Source organism: Pteronotus mesoamericanus, unplaced genomic scaffold (assembly GCF_021234165.1).
Source record: "Pteronotus mesoamericanus isolate MK-2021 breed Mesoamerican mustached bat unplaced genomic scaffold, CSHL_Meso_final contig_2, whole genome shotgun sequence".
Classification (NCBI taxonomy): domain Eukaryota; kingdom Metazoa; phylum Chordata; class Mammalia; order Chiroptera; family Mormoopidae; genus Pteronotus; species Pteronotus mesoamericanus.
The window spans coordinates 32,955,731-32,973,330 of record NW_026555084.1 but is presented as its reverse complement, the minus strand read 5'-3'; the positions used below and the strand labels follow the sequence as shown (position 1 = coordinate 32,973,330).

The following is a 17,600-nucleotide window of genomic DNA, read 5'->3' as shown; positions in this document are numbered from 1 at the left end:
CATTTTGTGTGGTGTCAGTATTAAAAAAATAACAATAGTCCTGACTAGTGTGGCTCAGTGGGTTGGGCGTCATCCCATGAAGCGAAAAGTCACCAAGTCAATCCCCAGTCAGGGCACATGCCTGGGTTTCGGGTTCCGTCCCCCGTCGGGGTGCATACAAGAGGCAACCGAGCGATGTTTCTCACACGGAGGTGTCTCTCCCTCCCTTCCCCTTTTTCTAAAAATAAATAAATAAAATATTTTTGAAAAGATAATAATAAACACCAAGAAGCAGTTATAAAAATTGTGGACTGTGGTAACTGCTCACCCTCAGTAAGCACCCCCTGTGCAGGGAGACGGGGCAGGGGGGCGGGAGCTGTGCTCAGGGCCTGCCCTGCCCAGCCCTGCCCAGCCCTGCCTGCCGCTGGCCACCGGCTGCGTGGCTCGGGAGGGTCAGTCAGCCTCCATGCCTCCAGCTGTAACACGGAGAGGAAAACAACAGCTGCTCATGGGCTTGGCAGAGGAACATACGAGTTAATGCCGTGGAAGCAAGGTTACTGCCAAGCACAAAGTAGCTCCTCCGTACATGGCGCCGCCAAACTCCTGTTCTTACAAACACAGTCGGGGCCACATGACCCCGGGGCCGTCCCCCCTGCAGAGAGAACGTCAGTACCTGCGGGCTCAACCCCTTGTGAGTGTGACACTGGGGCTGCCCACCTGCTCCCCTCTGTGCCCCCTTCCCCACCGTGGGCTCTGTGCATTTGGTCCCTGAACAATGCGCTGTCCAAGCAGGCGTGCCAGGCCTGGTCACTGGGGCAGTAGGGATCTGTCACCACCCAGGACAACCATGTTGTCCAAACCAACATCCGCTCCACAAGCCAACAGCCCGTCGCATCGCTTTTCCGAATGACAACCGCGTAAAGCAGTGGGCTTCCTGGTCCCCCACCCTGGCTCATCCTGAAAACAGAGGTGTCCAGAGAGGAGAAAAGAGTGGACACGGGACCAGCATCATGAGGTTCACCCCAAGGCGGGGAGGAGGTCATGACATTCGTTTTGGCCGTGAGGGGCCTGAAGTTTTACTGACACGCCCATGTGGAAATGCCAGGTTGACAGCTGGCTGCTCGGCTGTTGCAGGCCTCAGCCGCTACAGCGGACAGTGAGAGGAGCTGCTCTGCTGTCTGTTGTGGGTGCCGGAGCCTTGGCCCCGGGCGGCTCCAGCAGGGAACCCCAGGGCTGGGGCTGGTGTCAGGGAGGAGCAAAGGCTCTGTAGGCGCGTGAACGTCCGCTCCCAGAACCCAGGGCTGCACCGCTTCTAAGGTCGAGCCACATTTGACAAGGGCCGGCCACGCGGAAAGTCATCTCTTCAGCGAATGGGGCCGGGAAACGATGACCACAGGCGACAGGATGAGGGGCCCTTACCTTCCCCCACAAACAAACATTAACTCACACATTTAAAAGGCGACAGGAGCAAAACGGAAAAACTGGGCTACACCAAACTTAAAAACTTCTGCACAGAAAAGGAAACAACAGGATGAAGAGAGTAGGAGAAAATATTTGCAAATTATATGCCTGATAAGGATTTAACACCCGGAATATATAAAGAATTCCTTCAATTCAACAACAAAAAAACAAACCAATTTAAAAATGGGCAAGTGACTTGAATAGACACTTCTCCAAAGAAAATATACGAATGACCATCCAGTATATGTAAAGATGGTCAACATCAGTAATTATTAGGGAAATTCAAGTTAAAACCACAGTGAGATATCACCTCCCACCCATTAGGAGAGCCACTATCAAAAAATAAATCAATGAGTAAAAAATGTTTGCGAGGATGCAGAGAAATTGTACTGTTGGTGGGAATATAAAATGGTGCAGCCACCATAGAAAACAGTATAGAGCTGCCACGAAAAACTAAAAACAGAACTTCCGCAGGAGCCAGCAGACCCGCTGCGGGCAGAGGCCCTTGCGCCCCCATGTGACAGCACCGCTCACGGTAGCCGAGCGGCGGGAGCACCGCGGCAGCCCTGGCCAGGCGGGACGCATGCGCGCAGAATGTGTGGTGTGTACACACAATGGAACATTATACAGCCTTTAAAAAGAAGGAAATTGTCCCTGCAACAACATGGATGAACTTTGAGGACATTGTACTAAGTGAAATAAGCCAGTCACAAAAGGACAAACACCGCAAGATTCCACTTATCTGAGGTCTCTGAAATAGGTTTCTGGGGGGTTGGAGGAGGGGGAAGAGGGGAGTTGTTTCCAACTTTGCAAGATGAAAAACTTCTAGAGACCCTGTTGCACAGCGTTGGACATACGCTAACCCCAAAGTGCTGTGTCCTTAAAAATGGTTAAATATGGTGAATTTTATGTTACATGTTCTTGACCACAATAATTTTTTTTTTTTTTAATTACAAACTCAAGGGTGCAAGAAGTAGCCTGCTTTTGATTTTTTAGTTTTGTCTGACCTTCCTGATCTCAAGCCCCTGAGGCTGGCAGGAAATTCCCTCTCCCCTGGCCCTGGCCTGCAACGCTCTGTGTCTTTTTCTCAGAGCTCCAACCCCCAGGCCTCCCCCTGAACAAACGTCATGAGGCAGCTTTTGTCTTTCTTCCCTGTCCCCATCCCTGGGCCAGGGGTACACGGTGAGCACCGCTTAAAAACCTGGGCAGGGGGGACAGAAAGCGCGCGCGAGCACACATCCTGATTCACGGTCTGTCTGTCTCTGTTTGGCGGTGGTTCTGGGAATTGGGGAGGGGGAGACCTTCACGCGAAGGGGTGGGGCCTCCTAATGCAGCCGCAGGCTGTCCGCCTGCTGCTGGGCCACCACCCAGCCACTGCGCCTGGTGGCGGAGGCTGGAGAGAAGGCGTAAGGTGCCGTCTCAGCGGCGGTCTAGTCCGTGTATCTTCTCCCCTGCATGCCTTTCCCCGGCACCTGGGAAAAGGAAGGAAGGACTCGGAGCGAGTAAGACCGGAGGCCGGCAGGAGAGACCCTCCGGCCGCAGACGGCTGCGCTGGGCCTGGAGCTCGGACTGGGGCAGCGGGCTGGTCAGTGCTTCCTCTCCCAGGACCTGCGTGGGCAGAGGGAGAGAAGGCAGAGGCGGGACGGTCCCCATCAGCAATTCAGAAAGGCTCGAACCATGTGGAGAGGGAGCTGGATGCTGGAAAGGACCTGCGTGGTGGACACGTTATGGGCTATAAACCCCGGGAAGTGTGTGAGTCCGCCCGACTAGGGGGCGGGGCGGTTGGGAGGGGCCGGAGGTTCTGGCGAGCTGGGCAGGGCAGCGGGCGGGCAGGAAGGGCCCGTCAGTACGAGGCTGGGCACCGGGAACGCGGCGCGGGCCGCCGGGCTAGGCTGCCCCGGGGGCTTCGCTGGAGGGCGGGCTGACGCGCGCCGGCCGGGCCTCCACCAGCTGCTCCCGCCTCAGCCTTAACCTTTCTCATCCGCCAGAAGTGTCTCTGCTGCCAGCTCTTCTTCTAGCTCGAGAATTTCCAAATAGTAATTTTTTTTTTTATTGCAAAGGGATTGTGAATGGATAAATGGACAGATAACTAAATAACTGCATGAGCGAGTGAGGGGTGAGAACGCAACCAGCTCGGGAAGGCCGAAGGAGCAGGAGGCCGCACCTGTCCTCTCCCGCAGCCGGAGGCCGGGATGGGAAGGCGGGCGGCGGGGGACTGTGCCCACCCCCCTGGCTTCCCTTCTCAACGAGCCTCTCCTTGTCTCCCCGTGCAGGGCCCCCTGGACGGCGTGGCAAGCCTGGAAGAAGAGGCGATCCCGGTGAGTCTCAGGTTTCCTGGTTCATGAACGCAGGCCCAGGAGTCTGCCCCTGGCCGGGGACACGGCGGGGTGCACCCGTCCCCGTGGCGCCCCGTTACTGAGGACCCTCGGTCCCCGGGGCCCAGTGCCCTGTGCCACTTTTTCTTGGCTTCTCGACATCACAGGTCCAGGACTGTCCCCTTTGAGTCCTTGACACCCTCTGAATCTCATTATCGACCGGGGCAACTTCAGTCCCTAATATCTCGCTCTGAAACAACCACCTCCTCCCTCTGTGGGAACGGAGGGCGACTCCAACCAGCCCACGGCCCCGGTTCTCCTGGGTGCCCCCACCCCTCCCGAGACCGGACCGCCCCTTCCCTTGGCAGAGGCACCAGGGGGAGGCCCCTTCGCCTTCCTTCGTAGGACCCGCAGGCTCGCCTAACGCGCACCGCCGCCTTCCGGCACCCCGCGCCGCCGCCCTCATTTCACCCCCTGCGCGCACGCCCGCCCCGCGCAGCGAGGCTTCCTCAGAGGCATCCGCGCACCCGACCCTCTCCCCGCTCTTCCGCCCCGCCTCCCGCGGGCCCCGGAGCCCCTGGTCTCTTTTCACTGTCACTCCATTGACATCATCTTGGCCGCAGTTACCACTGACCTCCTGACGGTCCGGCCAGCGGATGCTTTGCCGCCCACCTTCCTCGGCCCTCGCTGCGGGCCGCGCCGTCCCCAGCGCCGTCCCCACCGTGTTGCCAGCTCCACTCTGGCCTGGGTGTTTTCCGGCGCCTCTGACCCCCTTCCTTTCCACCTCTTCTGTGGGCCCTGCTTGGCCCTCTTCTAGCTTCTCCCCCAGCCCTGGCCGCGCCAGGACACTGGTGATGCCCCCGCCCCGGCTCAAGCCACGCTGTCTCCTCTGGGCCCAGGGTGTGGCCACAGCAGCACTGAACCAGCACTCCCCCAGCCTGCCTGCGCCCAGCTCCCCGTCACAAGGAGGAGACCTGCAGCCGCCCTCTCCCCAGGCAGACACCCGGGCATCGCCCTGGGTCCCTCCCTCCCCACTCCCATGCCCCGTCCTGGGCAGCCTCCTCCTCAGCACATCCGCGGTGCCCCCTCCTTGTCCCTCAGCGACGCGGCCCCTTCAGCCTCCCCGTGGGTGCCTGCCGCCCTCCCCCTCTACGCCTGCCCTCCTGCCCTCCCCTGCCAACCATGTCGTCTCTACCTGACCTCATACCCCAAGACTAGTACTCGTTGCCCTGAAAGTCTAGCTCTAGCATCTCCTCCAAAAAGCCCTCTGTAAACCCTCCGGCCAGGGCCACCGTCCCGACTTCAGCCCGCGGCACAGAGTAGGCCTCAGGACGTAAATGCACAGACAGTGAATGAATGAAGGCACACGAGCTCAGCCCAAGGCAGCTCCACCGGGAGGGCGGGCTTGTGATGCCAGAGGAAACCCCTCCAAGAGGCCCCCTGCTGCCAACTGGGCCAGGGCACTGAGCCGAGGCTCTCTGAACCTCAGGCTCTCCTCCCTCATGCTGGGGTGGGCTTCCGGCCGCTTGCTGTGCCACATGCTTGCGTTATCTCCTTCCTCCTATGGAAGTCCCCGATAAACCCACCAGAGCGCACTGCTGGGAAAGGCCGCCCCCACGCTCAGCGGCGCTCGGTGTGCTTTGACGTCCGGGAGCTACAGGCTGTTTCGTGTCTGATGGCCGTGGCTTCCTTTACTCTAGATTCTGTGTGTAATCACCCCACACACACAACACACGCCCAGGTCCGCCAAATACGCACTTTATCACCCAGTTCTTGTTTCGGGCCTCATAAAACATTTTATTGCTTTTTACTGTAAGTTCCTGACATCCATTCTGGAAGGAAGTGAGGAATATAGAGTGATTTTTCTTTTTTAGAAAAAAGTATAGTATTACTCAAGTTACTTAAAAACCTATTAGAAGTAGGACTCCAGTTTACAGCAACCCCGAAGCCAACGAAAGCCCCAACACTGCGTGCTGAGTCCTTCCAAGCTCTTCCTCTCCTGCCACCTCGCAGATCCCTGCAAGATGAGCATGTTCCTAGCCCCGTTTTGCAGATTCGGAAACTGAGGGTCCAAGGGGAGGATGGCGTGAACAGCCCGAAGCAGATGTTCCCCTCCAATGAGCTGTGGCTGGGCCTGGTGTTTATTTCTGGATCATTTTACACACGCGCACGCCCTGGCTTGGGCGCCTTCCGCTGTAAAACCAGGCCTTCGCCTGGGCCCCTGGAGAAAGGCTCTCTTTGGTGGCTGGGGTAGGGTCTGGTGGAGACATCTCCCTGCAGCTCCCACAGCTCTGCGCACCCCTGCGCCTGCCTGCCTGCTGGGGGGGTGGGGGGGGCGAACAGGGGTTTCTGTGGCTTCAGAGGGAGCCTTTGTCCAGAAAACATCCCCGTGGCCCTGCAGGGCCTGTGTGTCTCTGTCACAGCGGAACGAGTGTCTGGCCGCCCCACCGGCCCGTTTCTCAGCTGGGGAGCCTGGCCCTACTCTTGCACCTCTGGGATCCTGTTTCTGTGGAGCTTAAGCAAGATTCTTTCTCCTTCTAGAACCCTCCTTCCCAAGAACATCCATGGCTCCCCCTGGCTCCCCCAGCCCCAGATGCCCCCTCTGTGCCGGCACTTCCCACACCAGACCCTGGTGGTCTTCTCTGCAAACGCGTCTTTCTCCCCCACCAAAGCTCTGGGGCAGGAGTTGGGCCCGGGCCCACAGGCCCTCAGGAGATGGTCAGCAAATGCTTGTTGGCAGGAAGGAGGGGAGGGAGAGAGAAGGCAGGCCTGGTGGGCAAAGGAAGGACAAAGGCTAAGGATGCAGGAAGAAGTGAGGAGGAAGCGAACAGATGCTGCTTAGCTGGAGCCTGTGCTGAGTCTGCAGGACAAGCGGCGGCACTCAGCGGGCTTCCACAGCTCCCACGCCTCCATGCTGGGGTTTTTGTTTGTTTGTTTTATCCCCTCTGACCTCAGGAAACCCTTTCTAAATCTTCAGTGGAAGAAGCACTTCTGGAATGGTGGGTTAAGGACCTCTTACAATCTGCTCCTTCAGAAAAGCAGCAGGAACGCTAGGAAAAGTGGGCCTCGGCAGAACTGTGGGAATTAATGAAGAACTTGCAACAACCCCTCAATTCAAGAAAAAATTATAAATCTTGCTAAGAACAGCAGTGTTTCCAACATTGAAGCTGCCCATCCCCTCATCCCATGGAACCCTTAAAAAACCATCAGCCCTGCAACCACGGTGCCTGTGAAAAGCAGCCGCCACTGGAGGAGGCCAACAGCAGGGCTGACGCTCCCCAAATGCTCATTTTCAGAGAACTGTTGCTATTTTGCCTGTCTGTGAGCCCCATGGAAAAGCCCGTACACGGGACTTGTCTTTATGTGGCCTGATGCAGAGCTTGCTCATTGGGAAAGCACTGCCTCCCGAGTGCTTGCCGAAAACACTCAGCAGCAATTGTTTAACGTCGCAGCTGCCTGAAGTGGTGACAGCAATTGGGAGCAAACAAGAAGCTGATGCAAAAGCTTAAACAAATACCTAAGCGATGAGATGTCTAAAGAGGCCTTGCAAAGCTCCAATGTGTTTCTGGGGATCTAGAAGGCACATGTGTGTAGAGGGCTGTGTGTGTATGCAGGGGAGACCTGAGAGAGCCTCTGCCTCTCACCCCTGGCTCACCTCGAGGCTCCGCTCAAGCCGGCAATGAAGGCCGGAGTCGGGAAGTGAGCCTGCATCGTGCTCCAGCCTCACAAAGAGCCCCCTGACACAGAGTGGGGGACTTACTGGAGCAAGACATTCAGGGAAATCTTTGCCTGTGCTGATCGTTAAGCTAACCAAGCAGAGAATTTGGTAGCTGCACATGGCAAAGAATACGCCCTTTAGAAACTTAGTCCAGGAAACCCCCTAAACCCTGAGCAACAATAGCAGCAAATAGCAACAACAACAAGTCCTGAAAAGTAGGAGCAAGATCTAATTTCCACAGCAGACACATTAAATTACTATAAATGCTGTTTTTAACAAAAAAAAATATTATGAGACACACAAAGACACAAGAAAGCATGGCAACAAAAAAGAAAAAGCAATTAATAGAAAATGTCCCTTGGGAAGCCCAGATGGAAAAACCAGACAAAGATTTTATACTTGCTATTTTAAACAGTTTTAAAAACTAAAGGAAATTATGTCTAAAAAATCAAAGGAAAGGTCAAAAATTATGTACCACAAAGTGGAGAATATCAATATATAGAGGGAAAATATAAAAAAATAAACAAATAGAAGCTCTGAAGTACAACAACTGAAATCAAGAACCCACTAGAGGGGCTCAAAAATATTTGGCAGAAGCAAGAATCAGCGAACTTGAAGATAGGCCAATTAAGATCATTCAGTCAAAGGAAGAAAGAAAAGAGAATGAAGAAAAACAGCCTGAGAGCCTGCAGGGCACTGTAAAGTGTGCCCACACACACAACGTGGACCCTACGAGGGGAGAGGAGAGGCAAAGATGCAGAAGAAAAATACAGAAGAATAGTGGCCACAATCTCCCCAAATTTATTTTTTATACTTGTGGCTATGATTTATTATAGCAAAAAGATACAGATTAAAGTCAGCAAAGGTTAGAGGAACACAGAACCCAAACTTTTAGCTTTCCCTTCCTGGTGGACTCGCAGAGAGCCCCAGTTCTCCCAGCAACGATGAGTGGTGGTGTGTATGATGTTTTGCCAACCAGGGAAGCTCACGTGAGCCTTACTGTCTAGGATTTGTATTGAATGCCCATGTGGCTGACCTTGTTTATTCAGCCTCCAGCCCCTCCAAGGCTCAAACTGATACCACATGGCCCAAAACCCCCACCATGATTCACATTATTGGTATAAACTATCCGGTATGGTCTGTGGCCCTCAGGTATTCAAAGACACTCCAATTAGGCAGCACATTTCAAGGACTTAAAGGTTATCTCCCTGCCACTGATCAGAGCCAGTCCTTTCTTTGGAATGTGTAGTGTTTGGACAACCCAAGCCTGTTGAGTTAACCCTTTACAGAACATTCTCATAGCTCTCTTTTGTCATTGAATCAGCACAAATGTGACCTCCTCTGAGAGGCTTTTGCCGACCAACTATCCTGAGCTACCCTTCCTCATTTCTTATCATTTTTCCTTGAAAACCTCCCCAAATTTAAAGAAAAACACTTATTATTTTTTAAAGATTTTATTTATTTAGTTTTAGAGAAAGGGGAAGGGAGGGAGAAAGAGGGAAACATCAATGTTTGGTTGCCCTTGCTTATCCCCCCATTGGGGACCTGGCAACCCAGGAATGTACCCTGACTGGGAATCGAACCAGCAACCCTTTGTTTTACAGACAAGCACTCAATCCACTGAGCCACACCAGCCAGGGTTAAGAAAAACATTTACTCTACACATAAGAGAAGCCTAACGAATTCCAAATAGGATAAAGTTAAAGAGTTCCACACCTACCGTATTTTGCCATGTATAATGTGCACTTTTTTGCCCAAATAGGGAAAAATAAGGATGCACATTATACATAGATAGTACTAATTCTGTATTTATATAAATGTTTTTCATTCTTTTATTTATGTTTATGCATTAAAAGTGTAACTCTAGAAAGCAATAACAGTATCTGTATGCAAAATAATACCCTGGAAAAATGAGAATTGGTTTTGTTTCTAAATATAAATAAATACAAAATTGTATTAAAAAAAGAAAACAAAAGATGTTTTTCCTTAAAGTTTGGGGCAAAAACATGGGTGCACATTATACATGGCAAAATATGGTAAGCACATTATAGTCACATTGCCAAAAGCAAAAAATGAAAAGGCAATCTTGAAAGCAGCAAGAGAACAATAACTCATCATAGAAAAGGGATCTTCAATAAGATATATAGCTGATTTCTCATCAGAAACCATGGAAGCCAAATGGCAATGGGATAATATATGTAAAGAGAAAAAAGAGAAAAAATTGTCAACAAAAAAAAATCGATAGCCAGCAAAACTACCCTTGAAAAATAAAGGAGAAATTGAGTCATGCCCAGATAAACAAAAATGGAGAGAATTAATCACTATCAGGCCTGACTTACAAGAAATGATAAATGCATTTCTTAAGCATGAAATGAGAGGACATTAGGCAACAATTTAAGTTCACATAGAAATAACAAGCCTCAGTGAAGGAAACTCATGAAAGACAAAAGATGTATTTTTATTTGTAATTTTTCTCTATTCTGATTTAAAAGACAAGTGAATAAAACAATGATGCTAAAACCATGTTTATGGATTGGTAATATATAAAGTAACAATGGATAGCAAACAGGGCTATACTGGAGCAAAGTACTTGTACAAAATTGAATGTAAATTGTTTTTAAATCAAAATCACATTATTTTAAATTAAGATGTTAATTGTAATCCCAGGAAAATGACTAATAAAATAACTCCAAAAAAATAGAATTTAAAAAAAGCAGTGGTCCAATGGTCCAGGAATGAAAATGGTACACTAGAAAACACCTATTTAGCAGAAAAAAAGCAATAGTGAATGGAGAAACAAAGAAAACATAAAACACGTAGAAATTAAATAGCAAATTGGAATACAAACCCTACCTTATGAACAACTGCATTAAATATAAAAGGATTAAACACTTCAACCAAAGTCAGAGACTGGCAGAACCAATCGATCGATCAAAAGTGATCCAAAAGACACTGAACATCATTAATCTTAGGGAAATGCAAATCAAAACTACAGTGAGATATTACCTTACACCCATTAGATTGGCTACTATTTTAAAAAATCAGAAAATAACAGGTGGTGGCAAGGATGTAGAGAAATTGGAATCCTTGTAAACTGTTGAGGGAAATGTAAATGATGCAGTCAGTCAGAAAATAGCAGAGTTGTTCCTCAAAACATTAAAAGTGGGTTTTGGCTGGGTTGCTTAGTGGTTGGAGCATTGTCTTGTACACCAAAAAAAAGTTGCGGGTTAGATCCCCAGTCAGGGCACATACCTAGTTTGCAGGTTCGATCCCCTATCCAGGCATGTATGGGAGGCAACCAAGCAATGTTTCTCTCTTTCTCTCTCTTCCTTCTTCTTGCTCTAAAATCAATGAACATATCCTTAGGTGAGGATTATTTTTAAAATTAAAAATGGAATTATCATACGATCAAGCAATACCACTGCAGGGTATATATCTAAAAGAATTGAGCCTTGGTTGGTGTGGTTTAGTGGATTGAGTGCCAGCCTGTGAACCAATCGCCAGTTGTATTCCTAGTAGAAGCACATGCCTGGGTTGCAGGCCAGGTCCCCAGTAGGGGGCGTATGAGAGGCAACAACATATTGAGGTTTCTCTCCCATTCTTTCTCCCTCCCTCCCCTCTCTAAAAATGAATATAATCTTTTTAAAGAAAAGAATTGAAATCAGGGTATCAAACAAAAATTTTTATAACAATAGTATTCACAACAGCCAAGAGGTAGCAGCAATCCAAGTGTTCATCACTAGATGAATGGAAAAACACAATGTAGTATTTTACGTACAGTGGCGTATTATTCATTCTTAAAAAGGAAACTCTGCCTCATACTCTAACATGGATAAAACTAGAGGACACCATGCTTGGTGAAGTAAGGACAGTCACAAAAGGACAAATACTGTATTACTTCACTCACTGAGGTACTCAGTATGAGAGCAGCCGTACTCATAAAAACAGGAAGTAGAAGGGTGGCCGCTGGGCACTGAGGGGAGAGGATGGGGAGCTAGTGTTCAATGGGCATGGAGTTTCAGTTTTCAAAAAGGAAAATTTCTGGATATTGAATACATCATAATGTAAATATGCTTAACACTACTCAACTGTACATTTTTAAAATATTTAAGGTCGTAAATTTTGTTATGTGGGTATTGACTCAATTTTTTAAATTATAATTATATTTTTTTAAAAACATGATCCAGCAATATGCTTAAAAGACAAACTTTAGATTAAAAAATGCAGTGGGTTGAAAATAAAATGCTGAGAAAAGATATATCATGCAAACAATAACCAAAGAAGAGCTAAAGTGGCTATTCTGACATCAGACAAAATAGAGTTTAAGACAATAAGGACATTTTATAACAGAAAATTTTAAAATTATATATTTATATGCACTTTACCACAGAATCCCAAACCACATGAAGCAAAAACTGACACTGAACGGAGAAATAGACTGCTTCGCAACAATAGCTGGAGACCTCAGTACCTCACTTTCATTAATGAATAGGACAAATATACAAAAAAACAATGAAATACAATAAATTAACATATAAATCAACTAGACCAAACAGACATCTATAAAATATTACAATCAACAACAGCAAAAACACACATTCTTTTCAAGTGAACGTGGAACATTCTCCAGTATAGACTACATTTTAACCTACAAGCCTCAATAAATGTAAAAGGATTGAAATCCTATAAAATATGCCCTTTTATCACAAAGAAATTAAATTACAAATCAATAACAGAAGGAAATTTGAGTAATTCACAAATATGGATGAATTAAACATTAAACTTCTAAGTGACTAGTGCCTCAAAGAATAAACCTCTAGGGAACTCAAATATACTTTGATATGAATGAAAATGAAAACACAACAAACCAAAACTCATAAAATGTAGCTAAAGTAGGGCCTAGAGGGAAATGTATAGCTGTCAAAACCTATATTAAAAAAAGAAGAGCAAACTAACACCAAAGCAAGCGGAAGGAAGAAAATCATAAATTAAAGTGTAAAGAAATGAAATGGAAAATAGAAAACAACAGAAAAAATCAACCAGACCAAAAGTGGTACTTTGAAAAGATCAACAAAATTGACAAATGTTTACCTAAAACTGATAAGAAGAAAAGAGTGGGCACTTAAATTACTAAAATCAGAAATAAAAGAAGGAATATCACTAGCAACCTTACAAATTGCAAAGGATTACTAATAAAGGAATGCAATGAAGAACCATATGCCAACAAATTATATTACCTAGATGAAGTGGACAAAATCCCAGGAAAACACAAACTGCCTAAACTGACTCAGGAAGAAATAGAAAATATGAATACACTGATAACAATTAGAGAGAAAATCAGTAATCGAAAAACTTTCCAGCCCTGGCTGGTGTAGCTCAGTTGGTTGGAGCATCGTCCCATAAAAACTGAAGGGTCACAGGTTCAATTCCCAGTCAGGGCACATGCCTAGGTTGTTGGTACAGTCCCCAGTTGAGGTGTGTACAGGAAGCAGCCAATCGATGTTACTCTCTCACATCAATGTTTCTCTTCTTCCCTTCCCCTCTCTTTAATATGTCCTCAGGTCAGGATAAGAAAAATTAAAAAAAAAACCTTCCACAAAAATAGCCCAGAGTCAGATGGCTTTACTGATTAATTCTAGCAAACTTTTAAAAAAAGATTAATACCAATTCTTCACAAACTCTTTTTAAAAAGAGATGAGAAAACAGCACATCCCAACTCATTCTTTAAGGACAAATTTATCCTGACACCAAAATCAGGCAAAAACATCACAAGAAAAGAAAACCACAGACAAATATCTCATGAATATAGACACAGAAATCCTCAACAAAATACTAATAAATTAATCCAACAATAAATCAAAAAGATTATACACCATGAGCAAGTGGGATTTATCCCAGAAATACAAGATTGGTTTAACATCCAAAATCAATCGAGGTAATATACTATATTATCAAATACAAGGCAAAACCATACAATCATCCCAATAAATGAAGGAAAGAACATTTGACAAAATCCATGGCCTTTCATGATTTAAAAGAAAAAAGCCTCAACAAATTAAGAATAAAAAGAAACTTCTACAACTTAGTAAAGAGCATTTATGAAAAACCCATAGCTAACATCATATTTAATGGTGAAATATTGAATGCTTTCCCCCCTAAGATCAGGAACAAGACAAGGATGTTCACTCTTGCTACAGCTGTTCAACATTGTATTGAACAGGGCAACCAGTCAAGAAAAAGAAATAAAGTGCATTCAGATGGGAAAAGAAAAATTACAACTATCTCTATTCACTGATGACATGATCTTGCACATAGACAATTCTACAGAATCCACCAAAAAGTTTATTAAAGCTAACAAACATGTTCAGTAGGATTGTGTGATACAAGATCATTATAAAAAAGTGAATTTTATATCTGGACTCTAGCAATGATGAATTTTAAAATGAAATTAAGGAAACAGTTTTATTTGCAAAATTATGAAAAAGAATAAAATACTCAGGAATAAATTTGACAAAAGAAGTGAGTAACTTGTACACTGAAAACTATAAAATGCTGTAGAAAGAAACCAAAGAAGACCTAAATAAATAGAAAGACATTCCATATCCGTGTATTGGAAGATAATACAAAGTTAATGTGGTAATATTCCACAAATTGATATATAGATTTGATGCAATTCCTACCAAAATCTCAGTTGGATTTCTTTTTTAGAAATTGACAAACTAATCCTAAAATTCATATGAAAATGCAAAGAATCAAAAATAACCAAAACTCCTTGCAAAAGTAAACCAAAGGAAAAGGCTTCGCACTTCCCAATTTTTTTTAAATTTTATTTATTTTATTTTCAGAGAGAGGGGAAGGGAGGAAGAGAGGGAGGGAAACATCAATGTGTGGTTGCATCTTGCATGCCCCCTACTGGGGACCTGGCCTGCAACCCAGGCATGTGCCCTGACTGGGAATTGAACCAATGACCCTTTGGTTCTGAGGCCGACACTCAATCCATGGAGCCACACTGGCCAGGGCCCAATTTTAAAATATAATAATAAGCTACAGTAATCAAGACAGTGTGGTACTAGCATAGGACAGACACATAGATCAACAGAACAGAAAAGAGAATTCTAGAAATAAATCTTTACATTTACTGTCAATTTATTTATGACAAGAATGCCAAGACAATTCAATGGGGCTAGCACAACTAAATGCAAAAGAGTGAAGTTGGACTTCTTCCTCATACTGTACACAAAAACTCAAAATGTATGATAGGCCTAAATGTAAGAGTATTGTAAAATCCTTGTAAGAAAACAAAGAAGTAATCTTTATGACCTTGGGTTAGTCCGTTGTTCCTTATACATGACACCAAAAACACAAGTGAAAAAAATTGATAAATTGGACTTCACAAAAATTAAAAATTTGCTAGGAGAGTTCAACACTAGATTTGAACTAGCAGAAAAAAGAATTGTGACCTCGAGAGATTGCTAGAGGTTGCAATTTGAAGAACAGAAGGAATATGTAATGGAGAAAAATAAACAGAACCTCAGAGAAATGTAGAACACTTTTAAGTGCACCAGCGTACATACAATGGGAGTACCAGAAGGGCAGGAAAAGAGATAGGAGCAGAAAAAATTTTTTGAAGAAAAAACAATGGACGAAACCTTCCCAAATCTTTTGCAAAACATTAACTTACTTATCCAAGAAGACAATGAAGTCAAAGTAAGATAAATACAAAGATACAGACCTAGACATGTTACAGTAAAAATGCTGAAAGTCAAAGACAAAGCGGACATCTTGAAAGAAGCAAGAGAAAAATGACTCATCTGTCCAGGAGAACCCCAATAAGACTAACGGCTGACCTCCGATAAGAAACAATGGAGGTCAGAAAGTGGTGGATGACATGATCTATTTCAAGGTTTAAAAAAATCAACCAAGAATGTTATGCCCAGCAAAACTATTGTTCAAAAATGAAAAATAAAATTATGTAATGGTGATGGCTGCACAATCTTGTGATTATACCAAAGATCACTGAAGTGGATAACTTTTAAAAAGTGAATTTCATGGTATACGAATTATATCCGAATAGAGCTGTTTTTAATCCAATATGTTTACTTTCCACTCAGTCTTCTAGGCAGCACCCGTGCCTGCCCTGCACAGTGTCTAAGCCGGGCAACTGCTGAGGCCCCCGTCCCCCAGGCCCAGGCTGGCCTGCTAGACCTGAATTCCAGGGTCTTATGCCTAACAAGGCCATCGCGGCCAAATGCTGGAGGCCTGTCTCAGGTGTCATTTAAACAGGAGATTCTTCAAACCTGTTGTATAGTCAGGGTTTGTCCTGCAACATGAAGTCAAACAATGGAAAACTACCATCTGTGTTTCTCTTTTCCCTATGACCTAAGGGGTGTGTGTGTGTGTGTGTGTGTGAGAGAGAGAGAGAGAGAGAGAGAGAGAGAGAGAATGCTATACAGTCAGGCACTACATAACTTTATTTTGGTCAACAATGGACCATATATGACAGTGGTCCCTTAAGATTAAACAGGAGCTGAAAAAATCCCGTTGCCTGGCGACATCAGTAGTCATCACAACATTGTAGTGCAACACGTCACCCGGTTGTTGGTGGGGATGCTGGTGTGAATGGACCCACTGTGCTGCCAGTTGTATGCGAGGGTACCGCATACAGTTATGTACAGTCCCTAATAGTTGATGATGATAATAATCAATGACGTTACTGATTGATGTATTTACTATACTTTGTGTTATTATTTTAGAGTGTACTCTTTCTACTAATAAAAAAATATTCACTGGGAAGCAGTGCGCTGAGGCACACCGGCAGCAGCCTCAGGCATCTTGAGTTTACTCATCTCGATTTCATCATTTTCCCTTGTGTTTGATCTAATCTCATGTCAGTTGTACCATTACATGTATGTACAGTTGTATGGTTACAGGTATGTGACTTTTGTACAGTTACATGTATGTACACTGTGATGTTCACACAATGACAACATCGCCTAACAACGCATCTCTCAGAACACATCCCCATCGTTAAGCAGTGCGTGGCTGTCATTCCATCCTGCATGGTTTTTTGGTGGCTCTTCAGTGCCATTGCTGTCCTGGGGACCTACCACATGCAGTGTCTCACTCAATCCTCGCGGCAGCCCAGAGAGGCAGGGATACTGCCTCCCACGTTCCACAGGAGCGCAGTGCCCCTCAGAGAGCCAGGGCTCGGAGGCCTGGACGCTCCCGGTGGAACTGGTCTAATTGAAGCCAGGGCTGAGGCCTATGCCAAGCGCCCGCCCCACTAACTCATCACCGGCTCTGACTTGGCCGCCCTCCGAGCCTCATTTCGTCTCCGCGCAAACCCTTGGCTCGCGCAGCTGTGCTGGAGACACCCCCACAGAAACATGGATGCGGCTCATCCTCATGGTGAGTTTGGGCTTTCGAGGGTCAGAAGCCAGGCCTCTTAACCTGAGGGGGCTGAGTGCGGGAGGCAGAGGGCCGCGCAGAGCAGGGCGCAGGAGGAGTGGGAGTTGGGAGTCCAGGCGTCCAGGCCGGCACAGGGGAGCAGGGTGGGCTGTGAGCGGGCCAGGGGCCCCAGCAGCCGCAGGCACCAAGGCCGGCCCTCATCCCCCGGTGTGCAGCCGGGCGCCTGCCAGGCTGGGGAAAATATTCTCCCCAGTTTGCTTTTCCATTTGGGAAACACTCAGGCAACAATCACCCCAGAAGGGGCTAAGAGCTCAAGGAGGGCACTGTGGGGCCCCAGAACCTCCACACACTACTACTTACCACATCAGTTCCACTAAAGCAGCCACAGAGCCATTGACCCCTCTATTCTCTCGGGCTCATTTCATTCACTTCCCATGTCGTCTGGCCCTTATTTCACTGCTCCCATGTTCCCTGACAGCAGAGTCGGCGGATCCAACCGAGGCATGGAACACGTGCTTGAAAGCTGTGTGCGGAATGAGCTGGGCTGCGGGGGGACCCTCACGTGGTCAGCTGGGTGCCCTCCAGCCAGCCTCGCTTTCTAAGCAAGAGGCCCTGGACAGCCTGAGCCAGGCCTCCCGCACCCTCATCCCCGAGCGCCAGCTCGCTGCAGGCCACAGAGCCCCCGGGCCCGCAGCGCACGGCGCCAGCCCTCGGCAGGC

The 17,600-nt window shown here is 46.9% G+C and overlaps 1 protein-coding gene across 1 annotated transcript in view; it reads left to right on the top strand.

Annotated features, from left to right (window-relative positions):
• Positions 1-17,600, top strand: part of COL23A1 (collagen type XXIII alpha 1 chain) — a 296,335-nt gene that overhangs the window by 231,254 nt on the left and 47,481 nt on the right. The window contains exon 3 of the mRNA XM_054568558.1: positions 3,714-3,758. Within this exon, the coding sequence (XP_054424533.1) occupies positions 3,714-3,758 (45 nt within the window). The remainder of the gene's footprint in view (positions 1-3,713; positions 3,759-17,600) is intronic.